This window comes from Puntigrus tetrazona, chromosome 3, assembly GCF_018831695.1.
Source record: "Puntigrus tetrazona isolate hp1 chromosome 3, ASM1883169v1, whole genome shotgun sequence".
In the NCBI taxonomy this organism is placed as follows: domain Eukaryota; kingdom Metazoa; phylum Chordata; class Actinopteri; order Cypriniformes; family Cyprinidae; genus Puntigrus; species Puntigrus tetrazona.
In genome coordinates this window covers 8,547,119-8,564,618 of record NC_056701.1, presented here as the reverse complement: position 1 = coordinate 8,564,618, position 17,500 = coordinate 8,547,119, and the positions used below count along the sequence as shown (strand labels likewise).

At 41.0% G+C, this 17,500-nt stretch overlaps 3 protein-coding genes across 3 annotated transcripts in view; all 3 read right to left on the bottom strand.

Annotated features, from left to right (window-relative positions):
- Window positions 1-1,239: 1,239 nt before the first annotated feature.
- On the bottom strand, window positions 1,240-6,941 carry LOC122342110 (WW domain-binding protein 11). Its single transcript, XM_043235902.1, has 12 exons — window positions 6,819-6,941; window positions 5,620-5,705; window positions 5,489-5,520; window positions 5,184-5,277; window positions 4,915-5,111; window positions 4,574-4,707; window positions 4,269-4,402; window positions 3,926-4,120; window positions 3,677-3,787; window positions 3,281-3,553; window positions 2,991-3,167; window positions 1,240-1,800 (listed from the first exon to the last, which is right to left on the bottom strand). Exons 2-12 carry the CDS (start codon window positions 5,681-5,683, stop codon window positions 1,304-1,306), a joined length of 1,908 nt encoding a protein of 635 aa, XP_043091837.1. The 5' UTR covers window positions 5,684-5,705; window positions 6,819-6,941; the 3' UTR covers window positions 1,240-1,303.
- Window positions 6,942-8,308: 1,367 nt separating this feature from the next.
- LOC122341872 (bone gamma-carboxyglutamate (gla) protein) lies at window positions 8,309-12,533 on the bottom strand. The gene is made up of 4 exons (XM_043235544.1): window positions 12,412-12,533; window positions 12,078-12,128; window positions 10,388-10,481; window positions 8,309-8,529 (listed from the first exon to the last, which is right to left on the bottom strand). The coding sequence occupies exons 1-4, from the start codon at window positions 12,467-12,469 to the stop codon at window positions 8,427-8,429; spliced, it is 306 nt and encodes a 101-aa protein (XP_043091479.1). The 5' UTR covers window positions 12,470-12,533; the 3' UTR covers window positions 8,309-8,426.
- Window positions 12,534-13,471: 938 nt separating this feature from the next.
- Window positions 13,472-17,500, bottom strand: part of LOC122331854 (matrix Gla protein) — a 6,857-nt gene continuing 2,828 nt past the window's right edge. The window contains exon 5 of the mRNA XM_043229399.1: window positions 13,472-13,996. Within this exon, the coding sequence (XP_043085334.1) occupies window positions 13,846-13,996 (151 nt within the window). The 3' untranslated portion in view covers window positions 13,472-13,845. The remainder of the gene's footprint in view (window positions 13,997-17,500) is intronic.

Below are 17,500 nucleotides of genomic sequence, written 5' to 3'. Positions count from 1 at the left end.
GTAGGAGCAATTCCTGAATAAATGTAAAGAAGTTTCAGGGTTATTTAAACATAAAGAGCAGTTGGTATTAACATCATTCTTACGTCTTTTTAAGAGAGCATTTTATATTTTTATATGAAGATGGATGAAAGTCTAGAAGACTGCTTACTGAGTTCACAAAAATACTTCATAGTAATGTTTAATTTCCTTCAGCTAATAAACATAGCAAAATGCTGTTTTATTTAGTCTAAGTCATTTGACAAAAACAAAACAAAGCAAAAACAAAAAAAGTAATGTCCTGCTTTTGAAGGAAAATTTCTGCCCTTACATTAACAACATCTCACAGTGTAATTAATCACAACAATGCATATACAATAACAGATGATTATATATAAAGTTTGTTGTTTTACACACTTTTCCTAAACTACATCGTCGTGTGATGCAGTAAAACCTTAGATTGGCTCATAACAACACTTTACTGAACCTTTTATAAGTGTGCAAACATATAACATTTTTGATGATCATTTGATGATGGTTTCCATCTGTTTCAAAACACACCCCCTGATTGGGTAACAGTCCCTCAAAGGTTTAAGAGTTAAAAAGAACTCGAGCCGATTTGAACTACCAAAACCAACTCACAAAGAACTTCTTGTTCAAACTCATGCCAGACTTCAGTCTTTCCTTTGTTTTGCTTCCAGCTAGCACTGATATAATTCTGACATTGTTACATTTGATTGTTTAATCTGAAAGACACACGAGGAGGCCAAACTAATCAAAAGAGAGGCTCAGGATTAGTAATTAGACCAAAATCAAACTGTTTGTGTCAGAGCTCCTGAAAGATGAACAACCAGATGGTTTTTGTTACCTGTACTGCAAATATATATTCTTAGGGACATCAACACCTAAAAATAAAACTCCAAAAAGGCGTACGATATGGGACTTTTAATAAGTTTAATGACATCATCAATAGCAACGAGCTCAAACCTGCCCCTTATTCTTAGCTTAAAACTTCAAAGTTTGTCTCAGCAGCTTTGTGAATGTTTTAAGAAAAAATAATTATCAAAAACTATTACTGCCATTTAAGAAAACTCTTAGTGGTAAGATAAAATGTTTTGTGAATACAGGCCCAGATGTGCTAAATCATCACACTCAACTGTGGACTGAATTTTTAGTCATGTAAACCCTCTTTTTTATGATTATTTTATTTCTTTGTATGCGTCTATGAAATGTGCTACAAATAAAGTAAAAACAGACCGGGACTGAATGGACATCTGAGATTTATTCACATCTGAAGGTAAAAACACACTTATGAAAGTACAGCAGCTCACAGCAGGCCCTCCATCTCGCGCATGAAGGCCTCGTACATCTGGTCCTTGGTCTTGAGGCCGGGCGGCGCAGCTCCGGGCGGCTGGCTGGGCTTGGCTGCGGCGGCTGGTTTGGGTGGCTCTTCGTCCCTGCGGCCCGGGGCCCGGTCCCTGCGCACACGGAGCGCCGTGGGCACAAAGCGGGTCACCTCCGTCTTGGGGTTGATGATCTGTGGTTTGGCTGAGATGGTGGCTCCACCTGGCGGGGCCAAGGACGCCCCGGGGCCCGAGACCGTGGCTCGCTTCTCGATGGTGGGCGTAGTGCCAGGAGGGGGTGGCATCTGGTGGGCGGAGCCTCGGGCCGGTGGGATGAGGGGGGCGGAGTCGCTGGAGGAGGTCGTTGCCACAGGTGACTTCTGCCGGATGCTGGGTGGAGCGCTGAGCACGTTGGGATTCAGTGGAGGCGGGAACAGAGAGAGGGGTGGAGCCATACGGGGCGGAGGGGCCGGGGGCATTCCTGTAATCAGCACCAAACACACACATTTTTTTAAATTTTCCTGATTTATCTTGGTTCGTTACCACATCCAATAGTGCAGAAAACTTGATGTAACAGATACTATGTGCTCTCTCTTTTCCCAAACTTTAGATACAGTGGCTCCTTTATACTTAAGACAGATGAAAGAAAACAAGTACATTCGCTCACTAAAGACAGCATCCCGGAAAATGAAGAGCAGGTGGAAAAAAATAAAACTAGAGTTAGTGTTTTTTTTTTTTTAATATAGTCTGTTGGGAAAGTACAAAAAAGCATTAAAAACTGTTAGATCTGATTATTTTTTGTCTCTTTTAGATGAAAATCATAATCTCCTAATTATATTTTCCTCACTGTCATTCACTTTTAAATGTAAAAATGGAAATCTAAAAAAGTGCATTTTACTTTCACTTTTACATTAGCGGCAATTGCTTGCATCCAATTCAAGTAACAAAGCAGAACATAGAACTTTTATTAGGAAAATAAAAATACACCATGCCATAGCCTATGCCTAATATAAAATAAAAAGAATTATAAAACGTATAACATGTATTAGCAAAACGAGTAAGAAAATAAGGAGGCATGGATGGAATACATCTTGATATAAAAAGAAAAAAATGCAAATTATTTTTTTTTATTTCCACAATCACTTGATTGATGGTAGAAGTAAACATACTTTTCAAATTCAAAAATAATTTGTTATTAAATACAGAGACGGTCTCTGGAATCAATTCAATGATAATCTCTAGAAGTTAAGTGTCCCCAACAAAGAAGACAGAGGAACCAGAACCCCATCCATACAGAATGAAGAAGAAAAACCTTGGGAGAAACCAGACTCAGTTGAGACCAGTTCTCCTCTGACCGGACGCCCAGCACTTAACTTCCTGTTTCATTTTAAACACAGCTTAAAGCAGTGTTGCAGCTTAACACCGGTATCACTGAAATGGGTTATAGCCGCAAGCCCAGCATCAACAGGTCCTGACTTTCCACAAGATCTTTGAAATACTTTACTTCTTACATCATTCAGTGTAAACTGTGAGAGTCTCAAATTTCACTCTCTCAGAAAGACACACACGTCTGGTTAGTTATCCTTGGAGGGACTCTCCATGCGTTTATATTGTACAAACTATACGTGTTATTGTCCTAAACCTAGCCTACACTCTCTCACTAACACACACTCACCAGGGGCTGGGGCGGCAGGCGTGGTGGGGTCCTCTGGGGGCCGGGGGCAGACCTGGTGGGGTCCAGGAGGGGTCCGGGTGGTCGCCCTGGAGGGGGCCCCGGAGGCAGCATGCGTGGCATGGGGCCCCTGAGGGCCGCAGGGAGTCCAGGGGGCCTCAGGAAAGGAGGAGCACCTGTGTGTGACAAAACCCAGCATCAGCAAACATCTCACTACAGCCAAACACGTCACATGACTCCTCAGACGATCAACCATCACTATAACGATATAAATGAATGAGTGACGCACCGGGAGGTGGTCCAGGGGGCGGTCCTGACGGAGGTCCCGGAGGCCTCATTGGAGGAGCAGGAGGTGGTCCTAAAGGAGGTGGCCCTGTGATTGGTGGAGCCTGCATGTGTGGGGGAGGCTGCTGTGCTGCCATTGGTGCAGCTGGAACAGAAAGTCTGGGATTGACCAATGACTGAGTGGCTTCTGTGGAGATCTGATCCTCAGCATCCGACTCCTCAGAGTCTGTGTACTCCTCTTCGTCGTCCTCCTCCTCATCCTCCGGGATAGACTGACCTGTGCTCCGACACACACACGTCAACATCTAAAGCTGCTTTGACACAAACTGTTTTGTATAATGCGCTAAAGAAATAAAGGAGCCTTGGCTTGGTCTTGAACCATGGTGATGACATCACACACCTGCCATCCGAAGCATCATGGCCTGCAGTGGAGTGATGCTCTTCGTCTTCATCACCCTCCTCTTCCTCTTCTCTTTGGGCGGAGGCATGTCAGCGAATCGTACGCTGCGACCTGAAGACAGAAAACACACACACATCAAACCCTCAATCCTACAGCTGCTGTTTTTCAAATGGTGTTTGTTTGTGACCTGAATCCTGTCGTATGACTATGGAGCCCACGTGATGCTCAAACGTAAGAGTGGAAGCTCACCCGTGTGTTTATCGCCCCGGTCGCGCTCCTCGTCTCTGTCGCCATGGCGATCAGACATCATTCTGGGGTCAACATCTGCGTCGTCTCTCTCTGCGCCGCTATCATCCTGCGAGTCGCTGTCGTCGTCTGCGTCGCTGTCTCTGTCGCTGTCTCTCCCTCCGGTGTCCATCATCTCAGAGTCTGACCCGCCGCCTTCTGACAGGAAACACGCACAGCAGCTTTAAAACAACTCAAATGTTTGAAAAACTAGAACAATCATTTGCTAATCTTTTCCAACGTACAGATGACGTATATGTGTTAGCATGCAGCTGCAGGATGTGTGGCGGGGTGAGTGTTAGCGTACCTGTGCGGCGGGTGTTAGCGTATAGCTGCAGGACCTGTGCAGGCGGTGGCCCCGGCGGGGGTCCCGGAGGTTTGCGTCCTGGCGGGAGACGAGGAACTCCTGCTAGAGCGGCTGCTGACAACGCTGAGCCCTTCCTGAAACACACGAGTGAGCACACATTTACACGCTAGCTCCTGTGCAACGCTTATCTTACTACATACATCCACTGACACACTGAACAAGAGTGGAAGTATACATGTGTGCACTGAATGTGTACGTAAGCAAGTTCATAGAGTGTGTGTGTGTGAGTGAGTGTGTGTTCTGACCCGAGGGCCGAGTTCTTCTTCAGGATGGAGGGTGGCTGAGCTCCAGGAAGGGGAATGTCCTGGATCAGGATGCTGGATGGAGCGTGAGGCATGTCTGGAAGAGGAATACTGTCCACCTCCACAGATTCAGCATTCTGATGGAAACACACACACACACACACACACACACACACACACACACAGTCAGATCTGAACTGATTTTAATCAAGTAAGCATCAGAATAACTGCAGTCATTTTCCCAGATTAATTCTTACTTGATTCTCCAGAAGTCATAAGAATCTCTTGAGGATCTCTCATTCATGACTGTACCGTTTAGATCTGATCATCACACACACACACACCTTGACGGAGTCGAAGTAGAGTGACAGCTGTCCTCTCTTGGTCTCGTACTCCACCTCCAGCTTGCGCAGCTCTTTGTACATCTCTGGATTCTCTCGCTCGTACAGACGGACGATTCGCTCAAACGTCTCACGCAGCTTCTTACGTTTGTCTCGCAGAACTTTCTCATTCAGCAGCGGCTGCTGCACCGGATTGAACTCTAAAACAACAAACAAGATCAGGACACATCTCTTTCTCATAAACACACAATATCTCTGTTACACACACAGACCCATTTCATCAAGTTTCTCCATGTCTCGGATGATCTGACGTGGGTCTTTCATCTTCAACACTGCTGCTCGGACCATCATCCTCTGCTTCTTGTTCTACAATTAACAAACACACACACACACACACACACACACACACACACACACACACACACACACGTGTCCGTAACCGTGATGCTAGTGATCACTAACAGTCACTAATCACACTTGTCAATGTTTTCACACACACTGTGTAACCAGCACAGACTCAAAAGTGTGCACTAACTAGTCCAGAACATGTCAGGAGTGTCTATAGTCAAGTATTTACCTTCTTGAGCTCTCTCTTGCGCGCCTCCTTCCCTGTGGAGCGCACACACACACACACACACACACACACAGTCAGGACAGTGGTCAGACATGTAAACTGTGATTTGAGGTGTTTAAGTTGTGTGTACTCACTGGCCTGATCCGTGGGGTTCATGAACTTCCCACTCTTGGTGGAGGAGGTAGAGCGCCGACCCATGACTGCAGACGGTCAGCTTCACCTGAACAACACACACACACACACACACACACACACACACACACACACACACACACACACACACACACACACACACAACACTTGAAACATGAGTAAAGCTGGGTTACACTGAGACGTGTAACTAATTACTGTTATGAGTAATGTGTGCATAAGAACAATTTCACACAAAGTATGGGATCTACCAACTTGTTGTATTATTGTGTTATTGAGTGACAGGTTTCAGGAAAATGTTCCCAGAGACTGAGATTATAGAAAGCGCACGCTATTGGTTTTCTTTATTTTACAAAAGCACAATGTTGTGTTACTCTTGTGAGTGTATTCAATAAAAGTAGATATTATACAGTTTCAAATGTTGTATTACTCTTACTTGCACAATAAAAAGAAGAAACATTGCTTTCACTCTTACTCTGAGTAATGCAAGTGCTGTTTTAGTAGTTATGTAATTTTTCGGTCAACATTAAATTAACGAAAGAACCCTGAGGTTGACTTCGTTTCACTAAGCAGATCTAGACAATAACTTTTCTGCATTCAATAATGAAATACCATTAGCTGAAAAGTGAGTGTTTAATCTCATCCTTATACATTACTGACACTAGTCTCTTATTTGATACTGTTCAGTGCTTTATCACTATATGTAAAGCTAACAGCTCTATATCAAGCTAATTTGACTTCATAGTTTTTTTTTTTGGAAAATGAAACTTGAAAGTACAGTAATTAGTAATACGATTATATTTATTATATATATATTTTTAAATGGAGTAATCAGTAATGTACACAAAAAAACTATTTTACAGAAACAATTTGAATGTTAACTATAATTTGCCCAACACTGAACATAAGACACAAACTCTACCTCTAAACAAACTAAACATGGGATTTGTGAGAGAACTTGTGGCGCATATAAAAGTGAACACTAAAAACTCTTTTATGATTGTGTGGGTCTAGTAAAGATTTATCAGAGCGAGTAAAAAGATCAAGAAAAGCCTTCTGTTTGAGTGATGCTCTGCGGATTGTTTCCCGCATCATAAACACACTGATGATCGTGTTATAACTCTCGCTCACATGTGATATGACTAAGAATCAGCTCCACGATCAGAATAAAAGTCAAACTCACCTCAATCTCTTAAAAAAGATATCCAATATTCACGTTTCTGACTCAGTAAACGCATTCAAAAGCGCTAGCCATCTTTTCTGCAATAAACGGAAACACGTCACCGCTCCTGAGCATGCCACTTCCGCTTCCGGACCTTTATTATTTAAATCGACAGCAGCGCGCAGTTACAAGCACAGACATTTGCGCAGGCCCTTTCTAAAACGCATTTGCAGGCTGCACACGACATCCAGCACTCTATTCGCGGGAAATAAGCATAATACATATAATACATATTACATATTACAAATTAAGTAACAATTTACACTTAATTAAATAACAATGGTCAAATACTCTAAACTGTTAATACTCTAAAATAATATCTTCTTCATGACGTATGCAGCCTACAAATACAACCTCTGGAGGATGCAGACTTCTGTTTGTGGTCATAGGCGCCTCATTAGAGCGCTCTGTGGAACAAAGAAGTGGCCGCCATGTTGAGTATTTGTCGTCTTTACTGTAGGTTCGCACGGAACTGTTGAGAACAGGATTGTGGCATCTTTCAAATATTCATTGATTACTATGTCAGATCAGACTGCTACAATATAGCGGATGGCTTGCGTATCGTGGCCCATTTAAACAGTCTATAATGAGGAATCTTGGAGATCCATATACGGGATATGAGATATACAAATACAAATATGAGAACCATATACTCAATAAATGCCTTATAGATAATAAGTAGTGTTTTGTTATGTCTATGACAAGGACGATGTGTAGAGGAAACGTGTTGCTCAGCTGAATCAAGAATGTGTTATTATTAAATGTTCTCATCTAATTTGAATTTGTTGCGATCATATGTGACCTGTGACCTAAAAAGCTCTGGCAGCTGTGTCGGATTGATCAGTCTCTCCACCAAAAGCATCATGGGAAATGCCTGACTGATAACACAGCTTAATGCTCATTGGTTCAGACTATTTGATGCTGCATTCTAAAATGTCTTATGTTTTTTTTGTTTTTATCTGATATCAATTATGCATGCATATTTCCAAATATTATGACAGTGCAATCTCGGTGTGACATATGTAATTGTTGTAGTAAATAAAATACAGTAAAATTAAAATAGAAATGGACAATAAATATGCATTTTGTATCGAATCAAAAGCAAGCCCTATGAGTGTGTTGGTTATCTTATCTTTATTCACATAAAAGCAACAAAAATAAAATGATATCAGGTTTATGAACAGCACCTTTTCTGCTTGTTTGAGCTGCACCTAGACTCCTCTGAAATGGTTAGGTGTAGGGTCTGTGTAGGGCGATAGAAAACACAGTCCGTACAGTAGAAAAAGCTTTACGCCTATGAGAATCCTGACAAGGACAGCCAAACAAGTCTGCATGTGTGTGTGTGTGTGTGTGTGTGTGTGTGTGTGTGTGTGTGTGTGAGTGTTATAGTCAGTGTGTGAGTCACAATCACATGGGACATGATCAGTAGAAGAACTCCAGATAACACTGCATTATTTAATTTCTTTCTTTATTACAATCTGGTATGGCTTCAACAACTCTGCTTATGTTTTTTTTTTTATCATTTTTGACAGATGCTCATAATGCGCTGTAATGTCCAGCAGCGGTGATCTAGTAGGGAATGGGCCCATAGTACGCAGTGTAGGCTGCAATGATGCCGGACACATCCATCATGTGCTCACAGGCCAGGTTCGCTTCACACACTTCCTTCAGACTGCAAGACAAGAGTGTGTGTGTGAGTGAAAAAAAATATATAAGTTTAAGGTGCAATACCTCAAACGAACTGAAATGTTTTTCTAAAAGTAAATGGTATCTATCGTACCATCCCAATGTAATCTAGTGATCTGATTTGACATGTGAAAAGCTTCTAATCAGTTTCGTGAGTTCCGATATGCTTTCAACCTCTAATGCAGAAATATTAATTCATGCGTTTATGACCTCAAGGTTAGATTATTGCAATGCTTTATTGGGTGGTTGTTCTGCACGCTTAATAAACAAACTTCAGCTAGTCCAAAACACAGCAGCCAGAGTCCTTACTAGAACTAGGAAGTATGATCATATTAGCCCGGTTCTGTCAACACTGCACTGGCTCCCTATCAAACATCAGATAGATTTTAAAATCTTATTAATTACCTATAAAGCCCTGAATGGTTTATCTCCTCAATACTTGAGCGAGCTCTTATCACATTATAGTCCTGCACGTCCGCTGCGTTCTCAAAACTCTGGCCATTTGATAATACCTAGAATATCAAAATCAACTGCGGGCGCCAGATCCTCTTCCTATCTAGCACCTAAACTCTGGAACAATCTCCCTAACTCTGTTCGGAAGCAGACACACTCTGTCAGTTTAAATCTAGATTAAAGACACATCTTTTTAACTTAGCCTACACATAACACACCAACACGCCTTTTATTATTCAAATCCGTTAAAGGATTTTTAGGCTGCATTACTTAGATTTGCTGGAACCGGGAACACTACTCCTAAAATACGATGTACTTGTGACATCGTAAAAAGAATGGCATCTACGCTAATATTAGTCCTGTCTCTTTCTCAATCTGTTTTCACAGTTTGTATCCAGACTAGATGGTGGATCAGCACCCAGAGATTATGTTCATCAGAGACCAGAACACCTAGATGAGCACCGTGGACCAATCACCAGATCCTGATGCACACACACACACACACACACACACACACACACACACACACACACACACACACACACACACACACACACACACACACACACACACTAAGTCATTTACACTACCTGACACAGCTGTGTTTAAAATTGAACTGGAAGTTAAGTCCTGGGTGTCCGGTCAGAGAACTGGTCTCAACTGAGTCTGGTTTCTCCCAAGGTTTTTCTTCTTCATTCTGTATGGATGGGGTTCTGGTTCCTCTGTCTTCTTTGTTGGGGACACTTAACTTCTAGTGATTATCATTGAATTGATTCCAGAGACCGTCTCTTCATTTAATAACAAACTGTTCTCTCTCTTCATTATACATCCCTGTCATTGTATTCTTCTACTTTATACTGTTCAGTGCTTTGATATAACCTGTGTTGATAAAAGAACTATAGAAATAAAAATGATTGATTGATTGATTGTGAGTGTGAGACCCATCACTGATGCTGAGTGTATGTGTGAGTGTGTGTGTGTGAGAGTGAGTGAGTGAGTGAATGTATGTGTGTGTGTGAGTGTGTGTGTGTGAGAGTGAGTGAGTGAGTGAATGTATGTGTGTGTGTGAGTGTGTGTGTGTGAGAGTGAGTGAGTGAGTGAGTGAATGTATGTGTGTGTGTGAGTGTGTGTGTGTGAGAGTGAGTGAGTGAGTGAATGTATGTGTGTGTGTGAGTGATTGTCTGTGCCTGAGTGTGTGTTTGTGTGTGCGTGTGTGAGTGAGTGAATGTGTCTGAGTGAGTGTGTGTGTGTGTGTGTGAGAGAGAGAGTGAGTGAGTGAATGTATGTGTGTGAGTGAGTGAATGTCTGTGTCTGAGTGTGTGTGTGTGTGTGTCTGAGTGTGTGTGTGTTTGTGTGTCTGAGTGTGTGTGTTTGTGTGTGTGTGTGTGTACCTCTCCAGCTGAGCCACAGTCAGGTCTGCAGGTGCTGTTCCTGCTCTCTTCTGTCTCACGACTGTTGAGGCCACATCTTGTTTCATAAACACACCTGAGATGAGACAGGAAGTAACACTTTTTTTTTGGGTTCACTCTGGTTGTAGAGCTCTGCATTGCACTGTTTTGTCCATTGATTGTGGCTCATCTGCTATCCTGATACTTTTAGATTTGGGTGCTGCATCTGACACTGTTGATCACAAAAATCTTTTGAAACATCTCTCTTAAATATCGGTCATTTACTTAACTCTCTTGTGCTTATCCACATGCGTTCCACAGGGATCCATTTTTAGACCTCTTTTGTTTTCATTCAAGGTGAAACACTTTAATTTTATGAACTAAGTTCTACTAGTTTGGATTACTCTCACTCTTCGTACATTGGCTTACCTTAGTCTATACCGTTTCGGTTATAGATGGTCAAAATGCAGCAGCCCCTGGCCTTGTCTTATTGGACTGGGTTCCAATAAATTTAGAGTCAACTTCAAGATACTACTTTTTGCACACTGTATACAATGCAGTGCATAATTTTACACATAAGAATTTTAGACATAAAATTTGGTGTTTTTTATATTTATAATTTATTTAATTTTTTTTACTACTTTTAAATTTAGATATATCATTAACTATGGTTGTGCTAAACTTTTGTTCTATGAATAAAATGTGCGTGATCTCATGCAGATCTGCGTGAAGACCTGACATAATCTCAGCCTCCGCCACAGATCTCATACGTCATACTTATGGGGTTTTTTGCCGGTTCCTGGTTGCTTTCATCATGTGAAGAACATTTAGACTGAATGTGTTCGTATGGATTTAGCGGGACTGTTTTCAGTTTTGGCTGAACTAACCCTGTAAAAGATTACATTGATTAAACTCATGAATTGAGTTCAGTGATCAGCGTTTGTGACATACACACACACACTTTCCACATATATTTTTGAAATCAGTCATTTATCTAATTATGATATTTGTGACTCTACTTGAAGGAAAATATCCTAAATATCCTGAAAAGTTCAGCTTTAAACAAATACAACTGAAGCAGCTGAATGAGATCTTCAGGAAAGGCTGATAATTACAGCTGAGCAGAAAGACCGAAACACTGAAAACACAGAAAGACTGAAAAACTGAACGACTAAAACACAGAAGAACTCAAATGCATTTACATTACCTTGAATTCCCAAGAAAAAAACTCTATTACACTTCCATTAAATAATTTTTCCATACATTTTTAAAATACAAATATAGTATGTTAAAATTGCATTTTAGTTCATATTCATGGTGTCTCAAAATATCAGAGTTGAGTATACTTAGATGAACTTCAGTTTATCTTAAGAAGTATTAAACAATCATTTTCAGTATGTTAAGTACAAAATTAGTGCATGAAAATAGACCACTTTAATTCCATTGTGGAAGTGTACTTGTTTTTTTACCTGGGTGTTTATTTTAAAAAACTGAAAAACTGAAAGAAAGAATGAAACACCGATAGACTGAACAACTAAACGGCTGAAACGCTTAAAAACTGAAACCCTGAAAGACTGGAAAATGCCACAGATCAGCACAATCTGACATTGAGAATATTGAGATTGAGCATATGCAATCTACCGTAAACACACACACACACACACACACACACACACACACACACGTGTCTCACCATCATCACTGCGAGATTCTGCAGGACTCACTGACTTAGTGTCAGGAAGACCTAGAAGAGAAGATCACAGAGAGAACAATCATACATACATATACATTATCAATCAATCAGTCATTTTTATTTCTATAGTTCTTTTATCAACACAGGTTTTATCAAAGCACTAAACAGTATAAAGTAGAAGAATACAATGACAGGGATGTATAATGAAGAGAGAGAACAGTTTGTTATTAAATGAAGAGACGGTCTCTGGAATCAATTCAATGATAATCTCTAGAAGTTAAGTGTCCCCAACAAAGCAAGCCACTACACTACACACACACACACACACACTGACCTGCGCTCAGACATGCAGCTATCACGCAGCAGAAGATCAGGAGTGTGAGGCTCTTCATGTTTGTCTCTGTCCTTTAGCTGATCTGTAACTGTATCTCTGTGTCACTCATTTTTATTTATAACATTTATAACATGACATCACAACGATCAGACATCATGATTGGATGAGGAATCAAACACACACACACACACACACACACACACACACACACACACACACACACACACACCCTGCAGTAACAACACAGACTCTAGGTGGCGCTGTCAACAAATTCCACATTCTTCAAATAATGTGATTGCGTGTAAGCAGCTCGTCAGCGGAGGAAACCAGCCTCATATAAACATTTCATATAAAGACTTTAATTACAGCTGTTTCTGCAGCAGTGATGTTCAGGGCCGAGCGGCTCCTCAGGAATCACCTGGAGCTGTATGCTTTCTTCTTGTTTGTGCGTGTTTTTGTGACATATGAGAACACAAATTTATATAATGCCATGGGTATGACATAGGTATTCAAAGGAGAAGGGGATTCATCAGGACATTACCCCACATCCCCACTTCTAAAACAGCAGAAGGTTTCCTGTAAAGGGTACGTTTAGGTGTAGGGCAATAGAAAATACAGTTTGTACAATTTAAAAACCATTTTGCCTATGGAGAGTGCCCACTTTTCACAAACGTGTGTGTGTGTGTGTGTGTGTGTGCAGGACTCTGCTCAATTGTTTCGATGCTGAACATCTAACATGTTTTCTGGCTCTGCTTCCCCAGTCGTGCTGTGCTGCTATTTATTCCCACACAGAACACACTCTTGGACAGCAGCTGTGTAATTTTACCGTCTGACTTACAAATCTCTGGAGCGCAGATGCCACAAAGTCTGAGAAAGAATTCAGTGATCGCCTCAGAATAAACCGCTTGTACACGTGGATCCAGAGCCACTCACAGAGGTCACCAGATGAACACCAAAAAGACAACACATCTTTATTGTTAACTATGGTTGAAATTTGTCTTTGACATTGTAATTGGATGAACTGACATCCAATAATCAGCATATGAAAGAAGAGACCAGCTCAGGTTTGCAGGAGTTTAATTGTGATTAACAAATGAACACATCTGTGACGAGATTAAAAAACAAATTTCTTGTCTGGAAATGTTTTCATTGGACAACTAATTTTTGCATCTATTAAGAAATGCAAAATGTCAATGCAGGCACCTTCGTGATTTTAGCTTTGAATAGTAATTGAGCATATATCAGCAAAAGCGTAGCTGTGTTAATATCTGAGCAAACTGGCCCTTCGTCAGAGAGCGAGAGGAGATTAGTAGTAAACCTGTGACACACAAAAGCACTTATAAATGTGTAAATAGGTGTCTGGGTTTAATGGGTCTGTAAGGCATTATTCAAAGGAATAGGCTGATTGGTCAAATGCAAATGTGGAGGCGGGACTTAGTAGTGATGCACGTGTGGATTGGGCTTGAGCTGCTGAGCGCCGAAGTACACTTGATAGGCCATTGGTGATCCGTAGCGCTGCGCAAAGAGACGACACGGCGAATAATCCTCACAGATCTCGGCCCGCCGCTCGGCCGGAGACTTCATCCTGAAACACAAAAACAGCACCTGAACATTAAAGATGCTTGAAGACAATCTTTACAGTTCCTAACAAATACTTACACAGAGTTTTTAAAACTATAGCACAACACAAGCATAAAATAGCATAAACTATATAGGTGTGAAAAATGTCAAACACTGTCAAACATGTCAAACACAGTTTGACACAACAGTCATACACACAGGCATATCCACATATACACTGTATTTACACGATACTTTTGTGAAGCTGATATAAAACAATCTATATTATATAAAGTTGACTTTCTCACTTTCCTTGTAAGGATTTTTACTATACATACTAGGAATTTTTTTTTTACTTTTTAGCACTGGGACTGGAACTTTGTGACTATTAGCTAAACAAAATTTTTGATGAATGCCTTGACAACCCCTTGCCTCTGTGTGAGATGGAGGGACTTAAGACTTGAGAACTTGGCTCGATTGCTCCTGTCTGCTGAGAGGTTCGTTTGTTTGTAGCTCTGTGTAGCTTCGCTCTTCAATTTATCACCCTCTGTTCTTTCATTTAATTATCTACATACGTGTGTGTTAATTATCATTAGCCGATCAGGTTATCACTTTCGTTCCCATGCGCGTTTACGCGCCTATTATTGTCTTCTTTTCCACTCCTTTTCATTTCTCCCTCATGCTCGCTCGCTCCATTTTTACAAGCTTGTCAAACAAGAGTGAATCTTCCATCACTTAGAGTGAGTAAATTGCTTCTCCCTGCATCATCACTTGCACCGCCTGCCACATATATAGTTTATCTTTCTCTGTTAGCGATCAGGGATTCACGTGTGATAAATGCAGGGAAATAGCTAGACTGACAGAGAAGGTTTTAGAATTAGAGACACGCATCCAAGTATTAATTGACAGTAAGAATGCGAGGGCTGTAGATACTGTTTTGGATGCGTCTAGTACAGTGAATCACGTACATTGTTCGGTTCCAGCTTCAGAGCCCCTGCAGCAGGTATCTGGGTGACCGTGAGGCGGGCTAGTCGCGGGTCAAAACACCGCTCATCCGTTCCGATCAGAACATCAAACAGGTTCTCCTCAATCATTGACCCACTGAGAAACCTGATCAAAGTGCTCTAGTAATTGGCGATTCTATTGTACGGAACGTGAAAATAGAGACACCAGCCACCATAGTCCAATGCTTACCGGGAGCCAGAGCGTCTGACATCTTGTCAAATTTAAAAGTGCTGGCTAATGCTAAACGTAAATTTCGTAAGATTGTTATTCACGTCGGCGCTAATGATGTTCGACGTCGCCAGTCGGAGATCACTAAAAGTAATATTAAAGAGGTGTGTGAATTTGCAAGCACGATGTCGGACAATGTAATATGCTCTGGTCCCCTCCCTGCTTACCGGGGTGATGAGATTCACAGCAGATTGCTGGGTCTCAATGGCTGGATGTCTAAGTGGTGCCCGCAGAACAGCATAGGCTTTAGTTTCTGGGGCAGACCTGACCTGTTAAAAAGAGATGGTCTTCATCCCTCCTGGGGTGGTGCCGCTCTTCTATCCAGAAATATGGCATATAGTCTTATAGCTCCAACATGACCAACTAGTGCCCAGGTCAGGAAGCAGACAGACCGGCTAAACCGACCGTCTGCTAGCTGCCTCACGTCACAGAAGGCAGTTAATTCTCAGCACATAGAGACTCTTTCACCTAGATATCACACTATAGAGACTGTGTCTGTTCCCCGAATTGTTCAACAAATAAAAACTACTTGTAATACAAATGATAAATTTGGCTTGCTGAATATTAAATCCCTTTCCACAAAAATAATTTTTTGTATATAATTTTTTTGCTCAAAGATCAGAACCTAGATTTGCTCTGTTTGACAGGAACCTGGCTAAAACCAGATGAATTCATTACTCTAAATGAATCTACCCCCAAAAATTACTGCTATAAAAATGAGCCACATTTAAAAGGTAAAGGGGGAGGTGTTGCTATAATTTATAACAATATTCTTAGTACTTCTCAGAGGGCAGGCTTTAAGTATAACTCATTTGAAGTTTTGGTGCTGCATATAACATTATCTACAGAATCATGTGCTAGTGATAAATCTTCTGTCATGTTTGTACTGGCTACTGTATACAGGCCACCAGGGCACAGCACAGATTTCATTAAAGAATTTGCTGATTTTCTAACTGAGTTAGTACTGGCCGCAGATAAAGTCTTAATTGTTGGCGATTTTAATATCCATGTTGATAATGAAAAAGACAACACGTCTCTGGACCTACTCATTGTAGAAATCATACTCTAGATCTAATACTGTCACATGGAATAGATGTTAAAATGTTTGAAGTTCTGCAGCAAAGTGATGACATTTCAGATCACTATCTAGTCTTGTGTGAACTCTGTATAGTTAAACCTGAATACTCTGCACCTTATTACAAGTATGGTAGAACCATCACTTCCACCACAAAAGAACGCTTTCTAAGTAATCTTCCTGACTTATCTCAATTCCTTAGCTCATCCAATACGACGCAAAAACTTGATATAACATGATATAACAGAAACTATGCAGCAATCTTGACAGCAATCTTTCCTTCGAAAACCAGCATCTGTAAAACTGTGTTTTTCCATCTTAAAAATATATCTAAATTACGACCTATGTGTCACGCTGTCACTTCCCACGCCTACCAATCCCGCCACCTGGACACGATCACAATCACCGGAGTACTGATCACCCGCACCTGCTATCACTCACTGGCCCTGGCATAAAAGACTCTCACCATTCAGTCTATGGCTGGTCTCAAGGTTACATACCTGATGTTCCTGATTCGTCTGCCTGCTTTTCTCCGCTAGCCTGCCTGTCTGAGTCACTGCTCGTATTTGGAATGATGAGATAAGGAAAGAACTTTTGAGTTTCTGAGTTGAACTTTGCTTACTAAGACTCTGTTACCTTTTTCATGTTTGTTCATGGCGTGAAGCCGCCGGAGTATGTGATTCATTAAAATTCTCATCTTATGCTACCTTATGCTTACGACCTATGCTTTCAACCTCTAATGCAGAAATATTAATTCATGCGTTTATGACCTCGAGGTTAGATTATTGTAATGCTTTATTGGGTGGTTGTTCTGCACGCTTAATAAACAAACTTCAGCTAGTCCAAGACACAGCAGCTAGAGTCCTTACTAGAACTAGGAAGTATGATCATATTAGCCCGGTTCTGTCAACACTGCACTGGCTCCCTATCAAACATCAGATAGATTTTAAAATCTTATTAATTACCTATAAAGCCCTGAATGGTTTATCTCCTCAATACTTGAGCGAAATCCTATGACATTATAGTTCTGCTAGCTAACCTAGCTTACACATAACACACTAATACGCTTCTATTATTCAAATCCATTAAAGGATTGTTGTTAGGCTGCATTAATTAGATCAGCTTGAACCGAGAACACTCCTCATAAAATATGATGTATTTGTTGCATCATATAAAGAATGGCATCTACTTCTTTCTTTTCTTATTCTGTTTCTCAGATCA

Bases quoted from the DNA above. Each gene is read 5' to 3' on its own strand.
- LOC122342110 (XM_043235902.1), bottom strand. From the start codon at position 5,683: ATGGGTCGGCGCTCTACCTCCTCCACCAAGAGTGGGAAGTTCATGAAC. The intron at 5,112-5,183 runs GTCTGTGTGTGT...TTGTTGTTTTAG, and splicing joins GGAGAAACTTGATGAAATGG to AGTTCAATCCGGTGCAGCAG. The intron at 3,788-3,925 runs GTGAGCTTCCAC...TTCTGTCTTCAG, and splicing joins CCGGGGCGATAAACACACGG to GTCGCAGCGTACGATTCGCT.
- LOC122341872 (XM_043235544.1), bottom strand. From the start codon at position 12,469: ATGAAGAGCCTCACACTCCTGATCTTCTGCTGCGTGATAGCTGCATGT. The intron at 10,482-12,077 runs GTGAGACACGTG...GTCTCATCTCAG, and splicing joins AGAATCTCGCAGTGATGATG to GTGTGTTTATGAAACAAGAT. The intron at 8,530-10,387 runs GTACACACACAC...CTTGTCTTGCAG, and splicing joins ACTGTGGCTCAGCTGGAGAG to TCTGAAGGAAGTGTGTGAAG.